This window comes from Dipodomys spectabilis, unplaced genomic scaffold, assembly GCF_019054845.1.
Source record: "Dipodomys spectabilis isolate Male_0828 unplaced genomic scaffold, ASM1905484v1 ptg000019l, whole genome shotgun sequence".
Classification (NCBI taxonomy): Eukaryota; Metazoa; Chordata; class Mammalia; order Rodentia; family Heteromyidae; genus Dipodomys; species Dipodomys spectabilis.
Window position 1 is genome coordinate 14,333,607 of NW_024870696.1, and position 21,317 is coordinate 14,354,923.

The 21,317-nt window shown below is 34.8% G+C and overlaps 1 protein-coding gene across 1 annotated transcript in view; it reads left to right on the plus strand.

Annotated features, from left to right (window-relative positions):
• Acbd6 (acyl-CoA binding domain containing 6) overlaps window positions 1-21,317 on the plus strand; it is a 147,216-nt gene that overhangs the window by 77,117 nt on the left and 48,782 nt on the right. Inside the window, exon 6 of the mRNA XM_042674390.1 lies at window positions 8,949-9,038. Coding sequence (XP_042530324.1) covers window positions 8,949-9,038 — 90 coding nt within the window. The remainder of the gene's footprint in view (window positions 1-8,948; window positions 9,039-21,317) is intronic.

The following is a 21,317-nucleotide window of genomic DNA, read 5'->3' on the forward strand; positions in this document are numbered from 1 at the left end:
ATGTAGTACTGCTTCCCAGCCCTTCCACTTTGTTGCCCATGCAGCTACTTTTACTCACAGCCTGCCAGAACATTGTGTTTCCATGAACAGATGAAGTACTTACACATTCATAGACTGAGACACCAAGAATTCAGTTGGGTTCTCTTTTTGCTCCAAGCAGATTTCTGCCCTCTCAGCCATGACAACTTGGGCTAGGCTTTGAATACTGATGGCAAGCCCTTTTATTATTAATCAGGAATTTGTATGAATTAATTTAAGAACATAAGGGAAATAGAAGCTTAAAATTAGAATCAAACTTTACATTCTAAATAAAATAAATGATACTGTTCCATGACATTTAAAGCTCTAACAAATAAAAATTTAATGTCTTGATGATAGACTAAAAATATATAACCTCAAAATTAAGTTTCTCATTAAATACTTTTAGTTTTTTATGAGTAAAATGACATTTCCTTTTATAAGTTAGGTAACAGTTTAGTTTTGAAAAGACATTCAGTTCTTTGTATTTATCTGATACTCAAACTTGAGATATTCCATACTGATTGCATACAGTTTCTTGAGATAATATGTTTTTATTTAATGTGGTCTCCAGAAAATGCAGTTTTACTTCGCTCTTATGTAACTAAAACTTATATTTCTTGCACCTAAAATTTGCTATGAGCACATAAATTAATTCCAATCAGAAAATGATCAGAATGCATAATGCACAATAATCTTTATACTAAATTATAAATTTATAATTCAGAAATGATCTTACATGAAATACAGATATTTAGATCTAATAATGTTTATAACATGAAAAATAATGAAAATGCCATTAAATAACATTTATTATCTAATAAATAGCACACTTACAACACATAAATATATTTGTTATGTACATGTTTTATTCATTGAAGTTGTGTTTTCTGATAATAAAGTAGTCTGTAATTCTTCTCTTTTTATTCCAGTACTGGTAATAAACCCAGGGCCTTTCTTATATTACATATGTCATCTATCACATTATTTTGCATAAGAGAAAAATTTTATAGTTACACTTACTATTCAAAAATTTATATCAGATGATTCAAGGTACATAGCAACATGGTGTTATATGTAAATTACATCTTTTGTTATACTTTTAACCATTTACCTGTGCTTGAAAATTTGAGGTAGAGAATATGAAAAGTAAAGGCAAATATCATAAAGCATATTTTTTAATGTTGGTTCAGTTTTTTTGTCTTTGAGTTATATAACTATAGCTCTTCACATATGACAAGTATTTGCAGTTTACTCCTTCTAAAAAAGCACATCTTTTTATTTTTCCTTTTTTTTTTCAGAATTGTGGCATGAACTCAGGGCTTTACACTTAGCTAAGCAGATGTTCTATAACTTGACTCATTCCCCTATCTCTCTTTGATTTTTTTTTTGTTGTTGGTTATTTTTCAATAGGAAATTGAGTCTTGAGGATCTGCAAAAATAGACAAATAATAAAAATATTTTAATGCAAATCCCCAGCCAAAGTATTAATATACAGTTAATTGGTTTTCCATGAATACACTCCTTTCATTGAGCTGCTTAATTAGGATTGTTCATTTCTAAATTTTGTCTTGTTTTGTTTTGTTTGTGTGAAACCCAGTTCAGGATCTTCTTTACTCACAGCTAGTGCTCTACCACTTGAACCATGGTATTTGATTTGAGATCAGAGTCTCAGAGTCTCACAGACTTAACTTCTCTGGCTGCCTTCAAATTGCAGTCCTCAGATCTCAGCCTCTTGAATAGCTAGGATTACAGGCATGAGCCACTGTTGCCTAACTCATTTCTATCTTTTTAAAGCAATAATTGTCATTTAACTGTTTTCCATATGTTTATTAATCCAGATATTTTGAAGGAGGCCATCTTCCTCTTGACGTTTTTTCTTGTTTTGTTTTAAATCTCCAGCTCATGTCTGAATATTATTTACATATTTTAGACTTGAACTGTTTGCAAACTCTGGTGAAATAGCAGTATTAAACTGACAGAGAAGCAAGAGATTTATGAGTCAGGGTCAGTACACAAAGCTAAAATTTATGCCTTTATTGAAGATTTGAGAAAAACGAAGAAAATAAAAAGTCAACTCTAAATATTAAATAACTTTCTACATTAGAAAAGTATGTGATATTTTGTTTGAGTAGGTAGTTAAGACATTAATTTGAAGAAATTTTGCTTATTCACTAATTATTTAGAAATATGTTACAACTGTCTAATTATCCTCATGTGTATTGATGCAGACAAGACCATTTAAAAATCACTGGCCATACTTTACATTGGAAAAAAATAATCTATGATCATACTTTACATCAGAAACTCATACTTAATACATAAAAAATAGTAGAAATAGTTTAAATTTGACAGCTTTTCGTTTTTTAAATTATAGATTTGTAATTTTAATCATTTTACCATTGTAATCATTTTGGGGGGAGGGGTCCGGTCGTGGGGCCTGAACTCTGGGCCTGGGCGCTGTCCCTCAGCTCTTCAGCTCAAGGCTAGCGCTCTACCACTAGAGCCACAGCGCCACTTCTTGCTTTTTTCTTTTTGCTTATGTTGTGCTGAGGAATCGAACCCAGGGCCTCAGGCATGCAAGGCAAGCGCTCTACCACTAAGCCACCTTCCCAGCCCCTGTAATCATTTTTTAAGTATGCAATTCTGTGGCAGTTAGGGCTGTTAGGCAACCTTTACCATCATTCATCTTTAGAAGGTTTTTAGCTCCCACAACTGTAACTCCATGTATGTTTAACATTACCTTTTTTCCCATTCAACACTCCTTGGTACTTGGTGAATTTGGCTGCTCTACATTCTTTATATAATTGGATTCATATTGTATTTGCTGTTTCTTTTTCTTTTTTCCTGGTTCTGGGGCTTGAACTCAAGGCCTGGGCACTACCACTAAGCTTTTTTTCTCAAGGCTAGCACTGTACCACTTGAGCCATAGCTCCACTTCCAGCTTTTAGATTGTTAATTGGAATAAGTCTCACAGACTTTCCTCTCCTGGCTGGTTTTGAACCACAATCCTCAGATCTCAGCCTCTTGAGTAGCTAAGATTACAGGCATGAGCCATCAGTACCCAGCTGTATTTGTCTTTTTGACTGACTTATTTCACTTAATGTTTTCAAGCCTATGTCATAATTTTCTTCCCTTTCACAATGAATATCCTCTGGTTTATCACATTTTGTTTATTCAAATATCTATTAGTAAGTTCTTGGTTTGGTTTTACATTTTGACTTATAAATAATGATTCTACCAACCTGAATATATATATTTTGGGTTGATTTTCAACAATCGATTGTGAGAAATTTTAAACATACATTTTACATGCTCACTACCTACATTCTGTCACTGACATTTTACTGTTTTTCTGTCCATTTCTGTATCCAATCCATCAATCCGTGTTATGGTTGATTGCTTCTAGAGTACATCAGCTGTAAATAAACAAGATTATGACAGAACACTTTTTTTCTAGATACTTCAATATGCATATGATTAACTATAATTGAGAATTCTTTTAGTGTTTTATTTAAAATTATATATGTGTGTTTATGAAATATTCAAATCATAAATCCATCCAATTAATGTTGATAAAGGCATATACCTTTGTAAACACACTCCTGACAAGATTTAAAACAGGTCTATAACTCCATAAAGTTACCTCATAATCCTCCCAAGGCAGTTGTTTCTCCTACTTTCAAAAAAAAGAAAAACTTCTAAGCCAGGAGCTTGGCATCAGTGGCTCACACCTGTAATCCTAGCTACTCAGGAGACTGAGGTCTAAAAGATACAATTTGAAGCCAGTCTGAGCAGAAAAGTCCACAAGACTTCATCTCCAAACTAACCAGTAAAAATCCAGGCTAGAGGCATGCCTCAAAGTCAAAAGCACTAGCCAAACATGCAGGCAGAGCAAATGAGTAGCCCTGAGTTCAAACCTTGGTACATGAGGGAGTGAGGAGAGGGAAAGGAACCCTCTGTTGAAATTTTCTTTACCTTAGATTAGTTGTAAATCTTTTTGTAAGTAGATACATATGTAGATACTGTTCTGTCCAAGTAAGTTTTGTTCAGCATAATAGTTTTGAGATTTATCTGAGTTGTTATAGCTCAGTACTTCCCTTTTATTGCTAAGTAATGTTCCATTACTTATGAATATTGCCTTATGGATATCCTGATTTTGATTTATCCCAGACTTGCTATTATTATTATTTGTTATTATTATCTAATTTATTCATGATTAGGTAATGTCTCTCTTGCTTATTTCTTCACCCTTATGCCACTAACATTATACTTTAGTAAATGCTTATGGAGAGATTTTTTTAAGTGGTATGTTAAAAAGTGTTCTCAATTTTCTAAATGCTTTTACCCTAAATGCTTTTCTAAATGCTTTACCCTAGATCTTAGCTAGTGAAAGAAATCATTATTTTGTTTGTTTAATTTCAGCTCTGGGGATTGAACTCAGGACTCTCATGCACGCTAGGCAAGTGTTCTACCACTAATCCATACCTCCAGCCCCTAGCTTTCTTTTTTTAATACTTATAAATAAACTATCCTCAAGAAGTAATGGCTCCTATGCTCCCTTTTTTAATACTAGTAAATAAATTATCCTCAAGAAGCAGTGGCTATTAATACCTTAAGATTAAACTGTCTCGCAACGCTCTTTTCTGAGTTTCACTATGAAGAGTAGAAATAGAAAGTGTTGTGTGGTTTCTGGTTGTGGGTAGGAGAGTTCCCATTGTGACTTACTATTAGCAGCAGCTGCAAAAAAACAAAATGCAACCTAGGGGTAGGATAGAAAAGACAGACTTATAGGTTATGGATAACTGAAGTCAATCTTTGTTGCAGTTATAATGGAAACTCAAAGCCAAGCACTGATGGCTTACGTCTGTAATCCTAGCTACTTAGGAGGCTGAGATCTGAGGATCACAGTTCAAAGCCAGCCCCAGGAGGAAACTCTGTGAGACTCTTATCTCCAATTAACCACCAGAAAACCAGAAGTGGTGCTGTGACTCAAATGGTAGAACACACACCTTGAACTAAAGAGCTCAGGGACAGAACCCAGGCCCAGAGTTCAAGCCCCACGACTGACAAAAAATAAAAATAATGAGTCAAGTGGACAAGGTCAGATAATGTGATGTTAGGAAAATGAACCCTTAGATATGGATTTTAATGCTTTTTTCTTTCATGCATTTGTTTCTAACGCATTTATAAGATTATCTCTTTGTTGCTTTGTATGTCCCTCCCCCACAGTATAACCCCTGCTTTCATTGTATTTGATGTCAGTATAACTTGTGGAGGAGATGGGGAAAAAACAAGTTGTTTAAGGATATAGGTGGATCTGTTGCAACAATGAGAAGTACAAGTTGTCATGTCAAAAACGAGCTTTACAACGCTGGTGCGGGGGGGGGGGGGGGGGGGAGGCTGGGAAGGGATGTGAAGGGTAAACAAAGGAGGAGGCTGCAATGCTTGATAAGAAATGTACACATTATCTTGCCCATGTAATTGTAACCCCTCTGTACAGTATATTCACAAAAAAATTAAATTAAAAAATAAAGATAATGGAAACTCAAGTTTTTACTGAGAGAAATTTACGTCACCTATTTTTTATATTTTATTTATTAATTAGACTGGATTATATATCTTTGAAAAAATGGCAAAGTAACAACTATCAGAAATTTAAATGTAACAATTTTGCCATATTTTATTTACTATATTTATGGGTCATGTTCTTTATATCTGATCTCAAAATACCATAAAAACATCAAAACTCACTTTATAATGGAAAGTCTTTTATTGTGATATTGAGGAGAATATCTATGTATTAAGGATATCAAAAAAATTAAAATATTAAGAGCCACTCTGTTTTCTTGAAGGCATGAAAGTAATACCACTTAATAGGTTAGTTGCTACTATGCACTTTCAAAGCACTTTAGAGTCATTTGTATGTCTGAGACAGGATACAATTAATATTATTGGTTAATAGATGAGAGCTGCCCTACCCTGTTCTGTATTTTACCGTATTTGAGTTTCAGAATTTATTTTGAGCTCTCCAAGTAGTGCCTTTCATTGGCCTTACACAAGTACATACCATCTCCTGAGTATTTCTGGCATATTTTTCAGAAGAGTTTTAAAAACTAGAAACCAGAATTGTCAATATATTTAACTTGGAAAGTTTGTTTGGCATCATATGACTCACAGAAAAAGATAATATAGAAATTATGTAAAATAGTTCACAGATGAATAAAATTTTTTAGCAAACATTGTGTTACTGGTTTATATCTAATTCATTGTTTTCTTCTGGAGATTACAGAATCTTACACCTAAAGTTATTTAGTAATTGCATTGTATTGGTCTAGATATGTTTGCACTTAACTAAGAGAAAGGGAAGAAACCATGGTGTTTATAATTTTATCAAAGCACCTCTGTATTGCTGCTAATTAGTTAACCAGTCATCATAATTTGAAGAAGTAAAGAGTGTAAACAAGTTCTATACTAGTATAGACTGTGTGCTAGTTATTTAAATACAGAGCAGAGCACCATGAAGGTAAAAATTCCACAGCCCAAATTGTTTTATCTTTATTTACGTGTGTATTTAATCCTATTCTTATTTTTGAACTTTTTAATACTGCACAAAGTACTATCATTAAGTGTTCTTAATGTAGGTATTCTTCAGCACTTCTATCGAAAGTCATTGTCAGAATTTATTCTAATTCAAGGTTAATTAGTGTACCATTAAAATAATGTGTTACAAAAATTAATTACATTGCAGGTCAAAACACCTGTTAAAAAGCATAGTGTAAATGTCTGTGAGCATGTCATCCTTCTTAAAACATTGCTGTAAGTGTGCCACCTTCTGGGAAAATATATCCAAAATGAAAATCACTACTAAGGTCCAGTCATAGGTGTTTCCTCTAAAGTAAATTTTTGGCACCACCTATGACAAATTTAAAATATAACTACCATTAACAGTGAAATGTGTTGCTTATCTGCTTTCCCATCGAAACAGCTAACGATTTATATTTTAGCATTACTTGATTTAACCCTTTTGGGTCAAATCTAAGAAAAACAATCAAGAACCTGGCTGAGAAGTAGACATTATCTGTAGATCTTATGGTAAAAGTGTTATCTAAATTAATGTTTTGTTTTCCTACTCACTACTAGGTAATAATCTATGTAAATATATCACACATCATCTTAACTCTGTAGTAATACTTGTTAATTGCTTAAGTTAGTAGCACTAAATGTACACTGAAAATTGGAACTAAAAGCATTTTGAAATTTTACTTGGTTTTATTAGTGTAAGAACTAGGAAATGGTTACACTGAGCTATAGAATGTTTTATACACTGGTATTTATTCAAAAAGTCTAATTAAAAGGCCCATCTTGAGGATTTTTTAGTTACTGCCCTAGTAACAGCAGGTCAGTAGACAATATGGCTACAAAAAAATGCTGCTCTAGTACTAACCAATATATATTTTTCTTTTTTTGAAAACTGAACTTGTACATATGTTTCCTTCAAAAAAAAGTTTGAGGGTCCTAAGTCAGGCATAAAAAATAATTTTGCTACTATAACAAATTATGAATTATTTGCCCACATTTCCAAATTTTCGTTACCTTCTCTTGTATGATTTTATGTAAGCCTACTAGATAACAGATATTCACAGGTAAATGAAGGCAAATGGATAGAAGGGGTGACAGTGATCAAGGTGCATTGTTCATGTAAATGGACATGTTAAATTGAAACCCCTTTGTACAACTATTTGGAGATAATTTTTTTTAAAGCAAATAGAAGCAAGGATAATTGGAAAGGAAGAAGTTATCCTGCCCTGGTTTTTGTTGTTGTTTCTGTTTAACAAATCTGGTTTAATTCATTGAACTAACAGATAAAAGAGCCTAAAGGATAACAAGAATGTAGGCAGGTTTAGAAAAATCTCCCTTGACAAGGGTAATGCTTAGAGGGCTGGATTTGATGGTGTGCATATGTGTAACCTCAGCTGTAAGGAGGTGTTAAGTAGGAGGATTTCAGTCTTGGCCAACCCAGGTAAAAGTGAGACCCTGTGTGACAAATCACTACAGGTATAAAGGACTGTATGTATGGCGCACCTACTGAGAGAGAGCACCTACTGAGCAAATTCAAGACCTAGTGTTCCCAATAAATAAAAGAAAGGTATCTTGAAATAGTCATCTCCCCAGCTTACATCCATTTAAGTCATTTCTACAAAATCATAAAGCAGAGATTTCAACTTAATGTTGAAAAATATTCCATTCTTTGTAAATGAGAACATCATTACACCTTCAGAGAGTAGAATTAAACCATATATCACTCGTTTCTTTAGAAAACCCCTGAATTTTGGGGGGTTTGTTTATTCTTTGGGCTAATAAGCTTCTTCCTTAGGCATACTAAAATTTTCTAGCAGTTAAAACTAGAAATAACACAATAATAGTAAATTTAAGTCTTTTATAGACTAGAATAAAAGTTAATATTTGGTACTTTATCCCTTAATAATTAATCACCTATTCTGTTTTATAATTGTTTTTATTACTGTTTGATAATAGACATTAGTAGATTTTACAAGTATTTTTCAGATCATAAATGTGTAATATGATGAATATAAAGGAACCATAGTTAGACATTTTTTATTCAGCAAACAGAAATACAAATACAGAATATTTAGTTATAAATTTTACCTGTACCTATTAATTTTTAATCTATAAGAAATTTATTGCCAGAAATAAAAATTTAAAAAATAAAAAATAAGCCATAATTTTCATTTTTATGAACTTTTAAATTTACAAAGCATTCTCGTAATTCATTCATTCAATAAATGATTGATATAATCATTCAGAATAATTAACTATATTACTAATCTCTTTGTCTTTCTTAAAACGTTAAGTCTATTACACTCCCCACAACTAGATTAATAAATCATTTATCTTTCTGATTTTAGGGCAGAGCTCTTCTCCACTGGGCATGTGATCGAGGACATAAGGAACTAGTCACAGTCTTGCTACAATATAAAGCTGACATTAATTGTCAGGTAAGAATGATGAAGAAGTTGATTTTCTTGGTTTTTAGTGGATTTTGATTTGTTTTTAAAAATTCATGTAGGAAATTTCATCTTAGCTTGAGGATAAAATCAGAGGGATCATGGTTCCAGGCTAGTCTTGGAAAAAGAGTTCGTGTGACTCTATCTCAGCAGAAAAGACTGGGCATGGTGATGAGCTTGTCATTGCAGTTATAGCAGGAAGCATAAAATAGGAGGACTGTATTCCAGGCTGGTCCCTATTTGAAAAATAACAAAAACACAAGGGCCACAGATGTGGCTCAAGTGGTAGACCATCTACTTCACAAGTCCAAAGCCCTGGCAAAAAAAAGTATGTACCCAAAGGAAAAAAACCCAAAGAGTATAAGTGACTGTCTTTTAAAAAACACAAGAGGTTTTATCTTTGTTGCTATTGTTTTTAATGTACTATGTGATTTTTTTTTTGTTGTTTCTTTTGTATGTTCTTCCCTCATGGTATAACCCCTGTTTTCACTGTATTTGATTCAGGTACCCTGCATTTTGTATATACATTTTTCTAATTTGGGGAGGGGAAGGGAAATAAAATGCTGAAACAAGGATCCAGGTTGACCTATTGTAACAATGAGATGTACAAGACACTGTGTTTAAAACGAACTTTACAACTTGGGTGCGGGGAGGGAGGTGTTGGGGAGGTGGGGAGAGAAGGGATGGTAGGGGAAAAGCAAAGGAGGGGGTAACAAAATGCTTGATAGGAAGTGTACTCATTACCTTACTCATGTAACTGTACCCCCTCTGTACAGTATCTTTACAATAATATATATATATATATAAATAAACTCTTATACCTTTGTCTCCCAAATACCAAGTTCTTTTATGTAGATGTATTAATTCTTGTTATCAGATTTATATGTATCATTATAGGACCTGTTCATATACAAGAAACAATGATAGCAAACTATATACATAGTGATTTTAGTTTTGCTCTATTTAAGTTTATCATGGGAGTGTTTTGTAATAGTACATACCTTGATAACTAGTCTTTTAAATCACCTCATATTCCTTTATAGAAATATATGCCAATTTAATTAGCTAGTACTATTTTATACTTTTACCAGCAATGTACATGGGAGTTCTTATTTCTCTACTCTTACTAAAATAGGTTGCCACAATATTTCTTACTTCCTATGGTTGAGAAATGATATAACATTTTTTTGTATTCTATTTGTTTGCTAAGAGATACTGAGCATCTTTTCATATATTTAAAGAACCACTATTTTTTGTAAACTGTCTGTTGACAATATTAATACTGGATTGATGAGATTTTAACTAATTTATTAGAATATTTTGTATATTAAGAAAATATTGTTCTTTATATATTAAAACTTTTCTCCATGCTTCTAATACATTCATGGATTTTTTATCTATTTAGAATTGTTTTATGTGAATGTTAATAGCAATATTACTTTTATTTAGATGATGCCATCATTTTGGCCAGACTTCCAATAGTGTTGAGTGAATAATGGATATTTTTCTCTTGCAATTTGAAATGTCTTCTCAGTTCATCCATATGTTCCAGTCTATTACTGGGCTTATTCTTCTATTCCATTACTGTTTTTCTGTTTATGTACTTGTGCCATGTTCTTTTAAGTTTCACAATCTCTTAATTTCTACTGAGCAAGTTACTACTCATTCAGAATTCTTCTCCTCTTCCTCTTCTTTCTCCTTTCTCATCCTCCTCCTTTTTGTAAACTTTTGAAGTCATCCTTCCTATAGCTGCTTTCCTGAACTACTATCCACTAAGTTAAACAAAAACTACAATAAAACATCCCATTGGTACCTTCATGCTTTATTCAGGGTTATTTTGTTGAAAATGTTCCCAAATTCATCGTTGAGTTTTTGTAATTTAATTTTATTGTCCAAGTGATATACAGAGGGGTTACAGTTACATACATTAGGTAGTGAGTACATTTCTTGTCAAATTTGTTACCCCCATTTTTTGTTAGAGATTTTTGATGAACAGTTTTTTGTATTCTATTTGTTTGGCTAGCATAAAGCAAGCAATCCAAATAATTGCCTTATGTGGCTATATAGAATGCTCTTTCCTAAACACTAGCTTTAATACAAAGTAAGAGTCTATCAGTTAGGCTGATATTATCTGGCATAACATTCCCTATCACGTTTATATTCACATGACCATTTTATGTTGCTCTAGCCTTGTACTAACATTCATACTCTTATCTACGTTCACTTGATAGCAAGACTTTTGGCTTTGTTAGTTTGAGTTGATAACGTACTTCCAAGTCTCTTGTAATTTCTTTTTTGGTTTCGTTATTGAAAAATCCTTTTCAAATATAGACAATACAAATGTAATAAATGGAAGGAGAGGTTCATTTCCCTCATGACTCAATCTTTCTTAAACAACATTATTATTGACTGGCCTATTGGTTGCCAAAAAGGAAAATCAATTATATTAGAATTGTTTGCTTGGCCGTGGATCTTGGTACTAACTCAGCACAGGCAGGCTGATGTTATCAGCTATCTGAAGAATAATTTTTACCATTAGTCTGAAATGAAGTTGTAATTAGAGATATGTCAAAGTCTGTTCTATGTGTTCTTGTCATTTTTATCCTTCACTATATTTCATGAATTCTTTTATTGTACTGCAGTTTCTGCTTCCTGTGACTCTGATGTAATTGAACTTACAATTTTATTTCTTTAAAAAAAAATCTTTATAGATTTAATCCAGGTGCTAGTGGTTCATACCAGTAATCCTGGCTACTCAGGAGTCTGAGATCTGAGGAAAGTCCATGAAACCTTGAGACTTCTCTCTCTAGTAAACAACCAAAAAGCCAAAAATGGAGCTGTGTCTCAAGTGGTAGAGCCCTAGCCTTGAGCAAAAAAGCTCAGGGACAGAACCCAGGACCTGAGTTCAAACCCCAGGTCTGACACCAAAAAAAGAAAAAAGAAAAAAATCTGTATAGATTTAATTTGACTGGTAATAAGGGCACATTTTTGTCTCTTCTATTGGTTAATTTTGATTTTTCATTCATCTTTTTAGAGGTTAAGCTTTTACAACATGAGATTAGGGTATCATATGAAACCATGCCCCTCCCCTCAACACACGCACACCCCTTTCTGACTACCTGAGTAACTTTGATTTGTTAGTTCCTGGACAATGATTCCTAGCTACTCAGGAGACTGAGATCTGAGGATTGCAGTTCAAAGCCAGCCCAGGCAGAAAAGTCTATGAGACTCTTATCTCCAATTAACCACCAGAAAATTGGATGTAGAGCTATGACTCAAAGTGGTAGAGTGCTAGCCTTGAGCAAAAAGAGCTCAGGGACATGAGTTCAAGCCCCATGACCAACAGCAACAAAAATGTTTTCTTTGAGTGGAGTGGAATTGTTTAAGGACTTTATAATTTATTAATTATATAACTTACGGCTGGACCTAGGCATTCTAATTGAAGAGAAGTGGATCCTTGTCTCATTCCTTAGTTTAGAGGAAATGACTTTAGTTTTTCACCATTAAGTATAATGTTGGCTGTAGGTTTGTCATATACAGCCTTTATTGTATTGAGGAATGTTCCGTGGACTCCTGATTTTTCCAGAGCCTTCATCATAAAAGGGTGTTGGATTTTGTCAAATGCTTTTTCTGCATCTATTGAGATAACCATGTGGTTCTTAACCTTGCTGTTGTGGATGTGATTAATTATATTAATTGATTTGCGTATATTGAACCAGCTTTGCATCCCTGAAATGAATCCTGTTTGATCGTGGTATATGATTTTTTGGATGAATTGTTGAAATCAACTGGCCAAAATTTTGTTGAGAAGTTTTGCATTGATATTCATCAAAGAAATGGGTCTAATACTTCTCTTTCTTTGATGAGTTCCTGCCTGGTTTTGGGATGAGGGTTATGATGACTTCATAGAATGAGTTTGGTAGTTAACTTTCTCTTTCAATTTCATTGAAGAGTTGGAGGAGTATTAGTGTGAGCTCTGCTTTGAAGGCCTTGTAGATTTCCACTGTAAATCCATCCGGTCCTGGGCTTTTCTTAGATGGGAGGTCTCTTATTGCTGTTTCTATTTCAATGCTTGATATGAGCCTGTTAAGATAGTTTAACTCATCTTGGTTTAGTTCTGGCATGTCAATATTTGCTAGGAAATCTTCCATTTCTTCCAGGTTCTCAAACTTATTAGCATAAAAGTTTGAGAAGTATTCCCTTATAATGTTCTGAGTCTTGGTTGTTTCTGTGGTGATGTTTCCATTCTCATCTCTGAGTTTGTTTATTTGGGTACGTTCACTTCTTTTTCTGATAAGATTTGCTAAGGGTCTGTCAATTTTGTTAATTTTTTCGAAGAGCCAACTCTTTGTTTTGTTGATTCTTTCTATGGTTCTTTTTATATTCTAATTCATTTAATTCTGATTTAATTTTAATTATTTCTTTCCATCTATTGGATTGGGGGTTAGCTTGCTACTCTATTTCAAAGTGGTTCAGATGTCTTATTAAATTGTTGGTTTCATATCTCTCCAATTTGTTGATGTAGGAACTCAGAGCTATAAATTTACCTCTCAGTACTGCCTTTGCTGTGTCCTGGAGAAACTGGTAATTTGTGTGTTCATTTTGTTGAATATCATTAACGTTTGGCCATTTTCTCTAAATGCAGGAACGAGACAAGGATGTCCACTCTATCCACTTCTCTTCAATTTACTATTAGAATGCCTAGTTACAGCAGTAAGACAAGATGCAAACATAAAAGGGATCCAAATAGGGAAAGATGAAGTAAAACTCTCTCTCTTTGCAGATGACCTGATCTTGTATTTAAAGAATCCCACGGACCCCACTCCCAAATTACTCGAGCTGATTCAAAACTTTGGCAGAGTAGCAGGGTATAAAATTAACTCTCAAGCCGGGCACCAGTGGCTCACACCTGTAATCCTAGCTACTCAGGAGGCTGAGATCTGAGGATCGTGGTTCAAAGCCAGCCCGGGCAGGAAAGTCCGTGAGACTCTTATTTCCAATAAACCACTGAAAACCGGAAGTGGCACTGTGGCTCAAGTGGTAGAGCGCTCGCCTTGAGCTGAAGAGCACAGGGACAGTGTCTAAGCCCAGAGTTCAAACCCCATGACCGACCAAAAAATAAAAATAATAAAAATAAAATTAACCCTCAAAAACCAATGGCTTTTCTGTATACCAACAATGAGAAGAGCACAGATGAAATCAGAAAAGCAACTCCACTCATAATAGCCCCACAAAGAATAAAATACCTAAGAATTATCCGAAGTAGTGAAGGACCTCTATGATGAAACCTTTAAAAACCTGAAAAGGAAATCAAAACAGAACTTAGAAAGTAGAAAAACTTCCCATGCTCCTTGATTGGAAGGATCAACATCAAGAAAATGGCAATACTTCCCAAGGCTATCTACAAATTCAGTGTGATACTTATCAATATTCCAACCTCATTTTTCAAGGAAATAGCAGAGGCAATCCAAAAATTCATATGGAACAATAAAAGACCCTGAATAGCAAAAATAATCCTTAACAGAAACAACAGTGCTGGAGAAATATCAATACCAAATTTCAAACTCTACTACAAAGCCATAGTAATCAAAACAGCTTGGTACTGGCACAAGAAGAGACCTCAGGACCAATGGAATAGAATTGAAAACTCAGAAATGAACCCACAGACCCATAGCCACCTAATCTTCGTTAAGGGAGCTAAAAAAATAGGATGGAAGAAAGACAGCCTCTTCAGGAAATGGTGCTGGCAAAATTGAGTAATCACTTGTAGAAAACTAAATCTATATCACCCTGCACCAGAATCAGCTCCAAATGGATCAAAGACCTCAAAGTCAAAGCAGACACCCTGAAAACATTACAGGAAGGGATAGGAGAAACCCTAGGTCTCCTTGGCACTGGCCGAAATTTTCTTAATAGAGACCCAGAAACACAACAAATCAAAGAAAGGTTGGACAAATGGGATTGCATGAATTTGCAGAGCTTTTGCATGGCAAAGGACATAGCTAGCAAGATCAATAGAAATTCCATGGATTGGGAGAAGATCTAGCCATACAACAGACAAGGATCTCATATCTAAAATATACCTGGAACTCAAAAAATTAAATCCCCCAACAACAAATCCTCAAAGAAACAACTGCCCAATAACTAAGTGGGCTAAAGACTCACAGAGAAACTTCTCTGAAGAGGAAATAAGAATGGCCAATAGACACATGAAGAAATGCTCAACCTCTCAAGCCATAAAAGAAATGCAAATCAAAACAACATTGAGATTCCACCTCACCCCAGTTAGAATGGCTGTAATCAAGAACTCTAATAACAACAGATTCTGGAGGGGATGTGGACAGAAGGGAACCCTACTGCATTGTTGGTGGGAGTGTAATCTTGTTCAACCACTTTGGAAAGTAGTATGGAAGTTCCTCAAAAGACTTCACATAGAGCTCCCCTGTGACTCAGCAATCCCACTTTGGGAATTTACCCGAATGATCACAAACAAGACCATACTAAAGCTACCAACACAACTATGTTTATTGCAGCCTTATTTATCATAGCTAAGATATGGAACCAACCCAGATGCCCCTCAGTAGATGAATGGATCAAGAAAATGTGGTACATATACGCAATGGAATTCTGTGTCTCCATCAGAATGACATCACCCCATTTGTTAGGAAATAGAAAGACTTGGAAAAAATTATATTAAATGAAGTAAGCCAGACAGACCCAAAGAAACATAGCTCCCATTGTTTCCCTTATTTGCAATAACAAGTATAGATCTGAGAAAAGCAGAAAAGGTCAGATAAGATGATGTCAAGTGAAATGAACCCCAAGATAAGGGCACAAGTAGTTTTTTCCTTTCTTGCTATTGTTTCTAACATATTTATAAGGTACCATGTGATTTTTTTGTTGCTTTGTATGTCCCTCTCCCAAGGTATAACTCCTTTTTCACTGTATTTGATGTTGGTATAATTTGGGGAGGGGAAGGGAAAAAACAAAGTGTTTAAATAGGGATACAGGTTGACCCATTGCAACAATGTGATGTACAAGATGCTAAAAACCAACTTTACAATTTGGGCGGAGAACTTAGGGGGAATGTAGTTGTGGAGATGGGAGGGAAGGGATGGTAGGGGAAAAACAGAGGAGGAGGCAACAATGCTTGATAAGAAATGTACTCATTACCTTTCTCTTGTGATTGTAACCCCTCTGTACAGTATTTTCACAATAAAAACCATTTTTAAAAAATAAGTTATGGCTACTAAAACTACATAGAGCAAAATGTTCTCTTAGTCTTATATGTCTGTAATAGAAAATATTTCAAAAACATGAGGAAAGTACAGTGCGATAAGTAAAACCACCTGTAATCCCATTATACGGTGAGTGTTAGCAGTTTTTCTGTACTTTCTATGTCAGGCACTTTATTTGCATTGTCACTTTTACTTAATACATCTGTCTTGTAACATACATGTATTACTGTCTACAACTCAGCTGTGAATTAAAGGAACTTAAAGAAGACATAGAGACAGTAAGTGAAAAGACCTATGTTTATCCATGCTATTCTGAATCCGAAGCCCAAGCTTTTAACAATAACCAGTCTTTCAGCGGGCAGTCTGATTATCCTGAGATCAATTAATGTTCTCTTTTTCTCCATATCCTCTTTTTTCTGACTTTTGCAAGGTCTTGGGGAGACCAGACATCCACAATGTTAACATTCTTATGTAATATTCTTTATATTTTCAGATAAGTTTCATATCCAGGGATTGAGTTGTGATGTTAAACTACAGTATATTTAGCAAATCTTGATCAACTGATTATTGTTGATAGCAACATGATTTAGAATTCCTATTGGCCAATATGTAATCTGTCCTAGTGGATTATAGTTTAAAATAAATATATTTGCACATTTCTATTTTTGTAAGCTTGGGTATTTATTGCCTTTTTAGTTATATTCTATTTATTGGCTTTTTATGCCTTAACCAGTTGTATAAGAAAAGTATATTTAGCTAATGGCTGATATTCTTTCCCCTAAATGATGGGATTTTTTTTTTCTCTTCATGCTTTTAGATTATTAAGCATTTTAGGTTACTTTTTTTGTAAATGGTTGCCTTGGTTAAATTATACATCAAAGTACTAAAATGGCAAATAGTTTGATTTCTCTATGCAAATAACATGTTTCAAAAGCTGAAATAAAAGAAAAATTTCCAGTGAATGAGAAGTAAGTGAGGTGATCAGAATCAGAGAAATTGATATTGGCAGGTTCTGAATGATGATGTTCCTAGATAAGCAGTCTTTCAAAATTCTTCTTGTACATTGCTGCTATTCCTTTATTTATTATTAAAATAACATGATCCATGAAGAGCTTAGGGTGACTCTCAGCCTAGCTAATTCTAATTAATCCAGTCAGAAAGAGCAGTAGGGTAAGTGGAACAGTCTATCGGATTGAAATTCATAACTTAATTGAGGTCAGAGTCCCGGTCTAGGAGAACAAAAGTCTTTTGCTAGGACCAGGCAGATCAATAGCAATAAATATCTGGCTTGGATACAAGTAGCTTATAGTGACAGATTATTTGACACTGGCCACAGGTCTTGGTCCTGTTAAGGGCAAAGTCTTGAGCATGCCATGGCTCTTGCTCATGTTCAGTTCATACCATGACACTTGGAAAGAAGTTTGTAATACTCTCAAGAACCCTGGGAAGCCTATGGAAGCACTGTTTGTAGAATTTGAAGTGACTCCTGTCACTATTAAATAAATTATTACTAATAATTTAATTCTCTAATGATGTACTTGCTAATTAGATTCAAAGGATTTGCAAAGCTGATTTATCTTTAGAGTTGACTTTCCCACTAATAATTCACAAAGAATGTTTAGAAGGAACATAAAAAAGGTGATGTTGTCTTCATAGGTATAACTATAAAAATTACCAGGAGTTGGTATTAACTCTTTTTGATGTGATCATTGTATTGTGTTTATATGGGAATATGTTCTTCAGGAAAATACTGGTATATTTAGGAACAAGGGGTCATGATGTATGTAATTTCTTTAATCTACCAATTTATATAAATATTGTAAATTGTTCAATCTGAATAATGAACCTTTTTCTGTATGTAAAATATTTTCATAACAAAAACTAACAAGAGGATTTTATGTGCATTAACATCATTAGACTAATAATGCTACAGAGAAAGGGTTCCCATTGTCCCATCCTGTTGATAATTTTCAGTTCCCTAATTATCCAGAGTTAGCTGTTGCGTTTTATTATGTTTATCTTCATCTTATCACTTCATATTATTATTATTCCTGAATTAATCCAACATTTTGACATCCTACCTCTTTTTATTTATTAACATTGCCACTGACTGAACTACTATCTGACTAGGAGAAAAGGGGAACTCTTGAGATCTGCATCCCCATACTCCTTATGTTATATGAAAAATAAGACAATATATAGTTCATTCCTGTTGCTGTTTCTCTGCTCCAAACTGTTGGGAGCTGACAGTAAAGCTCAAAGGTCATCTTGACCCCTGTGCTCGCTTACAAGGAACTGGCTTACTTAAAAGACACCAGGTGCCCAGGATTGCTTTGCTATGTCTGCAGAGTTTGTTTTAAGTTTTCCTTGTTTTTCTGGACTATAGTAGAATGGCCTGAGTGTGGGGGCCCACGAGGATGCACTGTGCCGCATGTGTGGAACTCCCAATACCCAGGCTGCTCCCATGTTCTGAAGAGGATGACCTTACGAGATACTGACTTTTATATATGCCCAGGAATTAACTGAACTGCTTCAGACATTTCTAACTGTGGTGGGACTGATGTTTATTACTGTGCTAGGTGGGGATATGAGGTAACTGGGATCGGCTCTTGGATCATGCACAAGGCCCTCCCTATCCTTGTCTGGCGAATCTCGCCCCCCAGAATTGCCTCGAACCCCCTACGTGGCCAATGCTATCCTTACCAATGTAATTCTGTTAAAATAACCTTTACAGAGGAGGGAAAAGGATAACTAACTGGGAGGTGGGTCTGCCATTAAAACAAAAAAAGGGGGAATCTGTAGAGCACATGGGCAGCAAAGATGGCGCTGAGAGGGAGTTGAGTGGGCAGAGTCCAGTTTGCTTTATGGTCAGTGCCGTAACCAGCCTGTGGAAGCTTAGGTGCATGATAGGGTGTGACCTTTACAGTGATTGGTTCCTCTTCCTCCCCTCCCATGCCAACCGCTCTTTTTGCTTTAAAAAGGGCTTGCTCTGTGTTAATAAACAAGTTTTTTCCTGCTTGACTTGACTCCCAGCTGTGTCTGATTGTCTCCTGGTCTGAGGGAGGCCGCACTTACCTTTCCTCGGACCCATCAGTCTTTCCTGGGACAGGAAGACCCGGCATCAAACTACTACTTCTTCATGTATATATTGTGGCAATTTCTTACTTTTGTTCCTACATAATTGTAACAAATTTAGTCTTTCTTAATCTTTATTATCTAGATATATTTCAGTATATAAATGATTCTGTAATCAAAAACCTCTAGTGATTTTCTTATGTGTGAATCATCAACTTAGATGATTGACTTAACAGTTTCTATCTCCAGTGGCCAATTATTTTTATACAGTGTTCCTTACTTTAATGAAATATGTATCTTTTCTTTGTTTATACCAGTAGTCTTCATCTGGTTAGCCAGAAGCAACTATGTATCTTCTAAAACTAGACCCTAACTGACTCTGTAGGTTGGTTTGAGGAGGAAGATGTTTTGGAAGAGGAGAATCTGAAAATTACATTACGCATATACACAATTCTATATGTAATTGTCAAGCTTTTAATTCTAAACCCTGTATTTACTTGCCAGTCCTTCAGTGCTGCCCATCTTAAGAATTAAACTAACTAATCAGATTAAACTAACTCATGAACAACTAACAGTTATTTTGAATTCTTATATATAACTGCACTTCTTTATATTGCTAATGTTTTTAATTCAGTGATTCTCACTGAGCAAGTTCTCTCCCCCTTGAGCCACCCACCAGTCCCTTTTTTGAATTGTTTATTTTCAAGAAAAAAAGTCTTGTTTTATGCCTAGGCCAACCTGGACTGGTCTCCTTTTCTCTTCATGCTTCTCTTCGTTGGTAGGATAACAGGCATGTACCATAGCACTTAGTCATTGATAGAAATTGAGGCTTGAGAACTTTTTTGACTGAGCTGGTCTCAAACCATGATTCCCCAGTCTTCACCTCCCAAATATATAAGATTATAGGATTCAGCCACCAGCTTAGAGTTTCTGTGTGGGTGTGGGTGTCGGTTCTAAGGCTTGAACTCTGGGCCTGGCCTGGGTACTGTCATTGAGCTTTTTTGCTTATGGCCAGTGCTCTTATCACTTGAGCCACAGCTCCACTTCTGACTTTTTGGTAGTTAATTGGAGATGAGTCTTGCAGACTTCCCTGTCTTCAAACCATAATCCTTAGATCTCAGCCTCTTGAGTAGTTAGGATTACAGGTATGGTATGAGTCACTCACAAGTGGCCTGGCAGCACTTGGTATTTTTGACATAATTTTTCAAGATGTCTTTTTTCTCGATAATAGTTTTGTGAAATGTGTTTTTTTTTCCCATAGTACTCTGAAGTCACAGAACTACTGCAAAATCAAGATTCAAATTTGTTTCTAATATCAGATATCTCTAGAAATTTTTCGTTCATGAAAATAAGGTGAAAAAACATTTTAGAGGTGGTGTGTGTGTGTGTGTGTGTGTGTGTGTGTGTGTGTGTGTGTGTGTGTGTTCTTGTTGGTCATGGGGCTTGAACTCGGCCTAGAAGCTGTCTCTGAGCTTTTTTTACTCAAGGCTAGTGCTCTACCACTTGGAGCCATAGTGCCACTTCCAGTTTTCTGGTGGTTAACTGGAGACTTAATCACAGACTTTCCTCAGATTTCAGCCTCCTGAGTAACTAAGATTACAGGTGTGAGCCACCAGTTCTGGCTTAGAGAAGGTATTTCTAAATAGAGCTATAAACTAGGTAGTCCAACTTCAAGTCATTTTCCAGGATATTTAGTCAGGTTGATGCATAGTTTTATAGGTTCACATACACGCCAAAGTAGTAATAAAACAAAAATTATTTTATAGAAAATTGGAGAAACAAAAGTAAAGTTTTACAATAAGTAATTTGGGAGCCAAATACAGGCAACCTGAGTTTGAGGAAGCATGATAGAAACATTGCTAACTAAATAATTTTTTTTTTAAAAAGAGCCTCAGCACTCTGAAAACCTTATAGGTACATCATAGAATTGAGTAAAATAGAAGTTTGGAGACACATG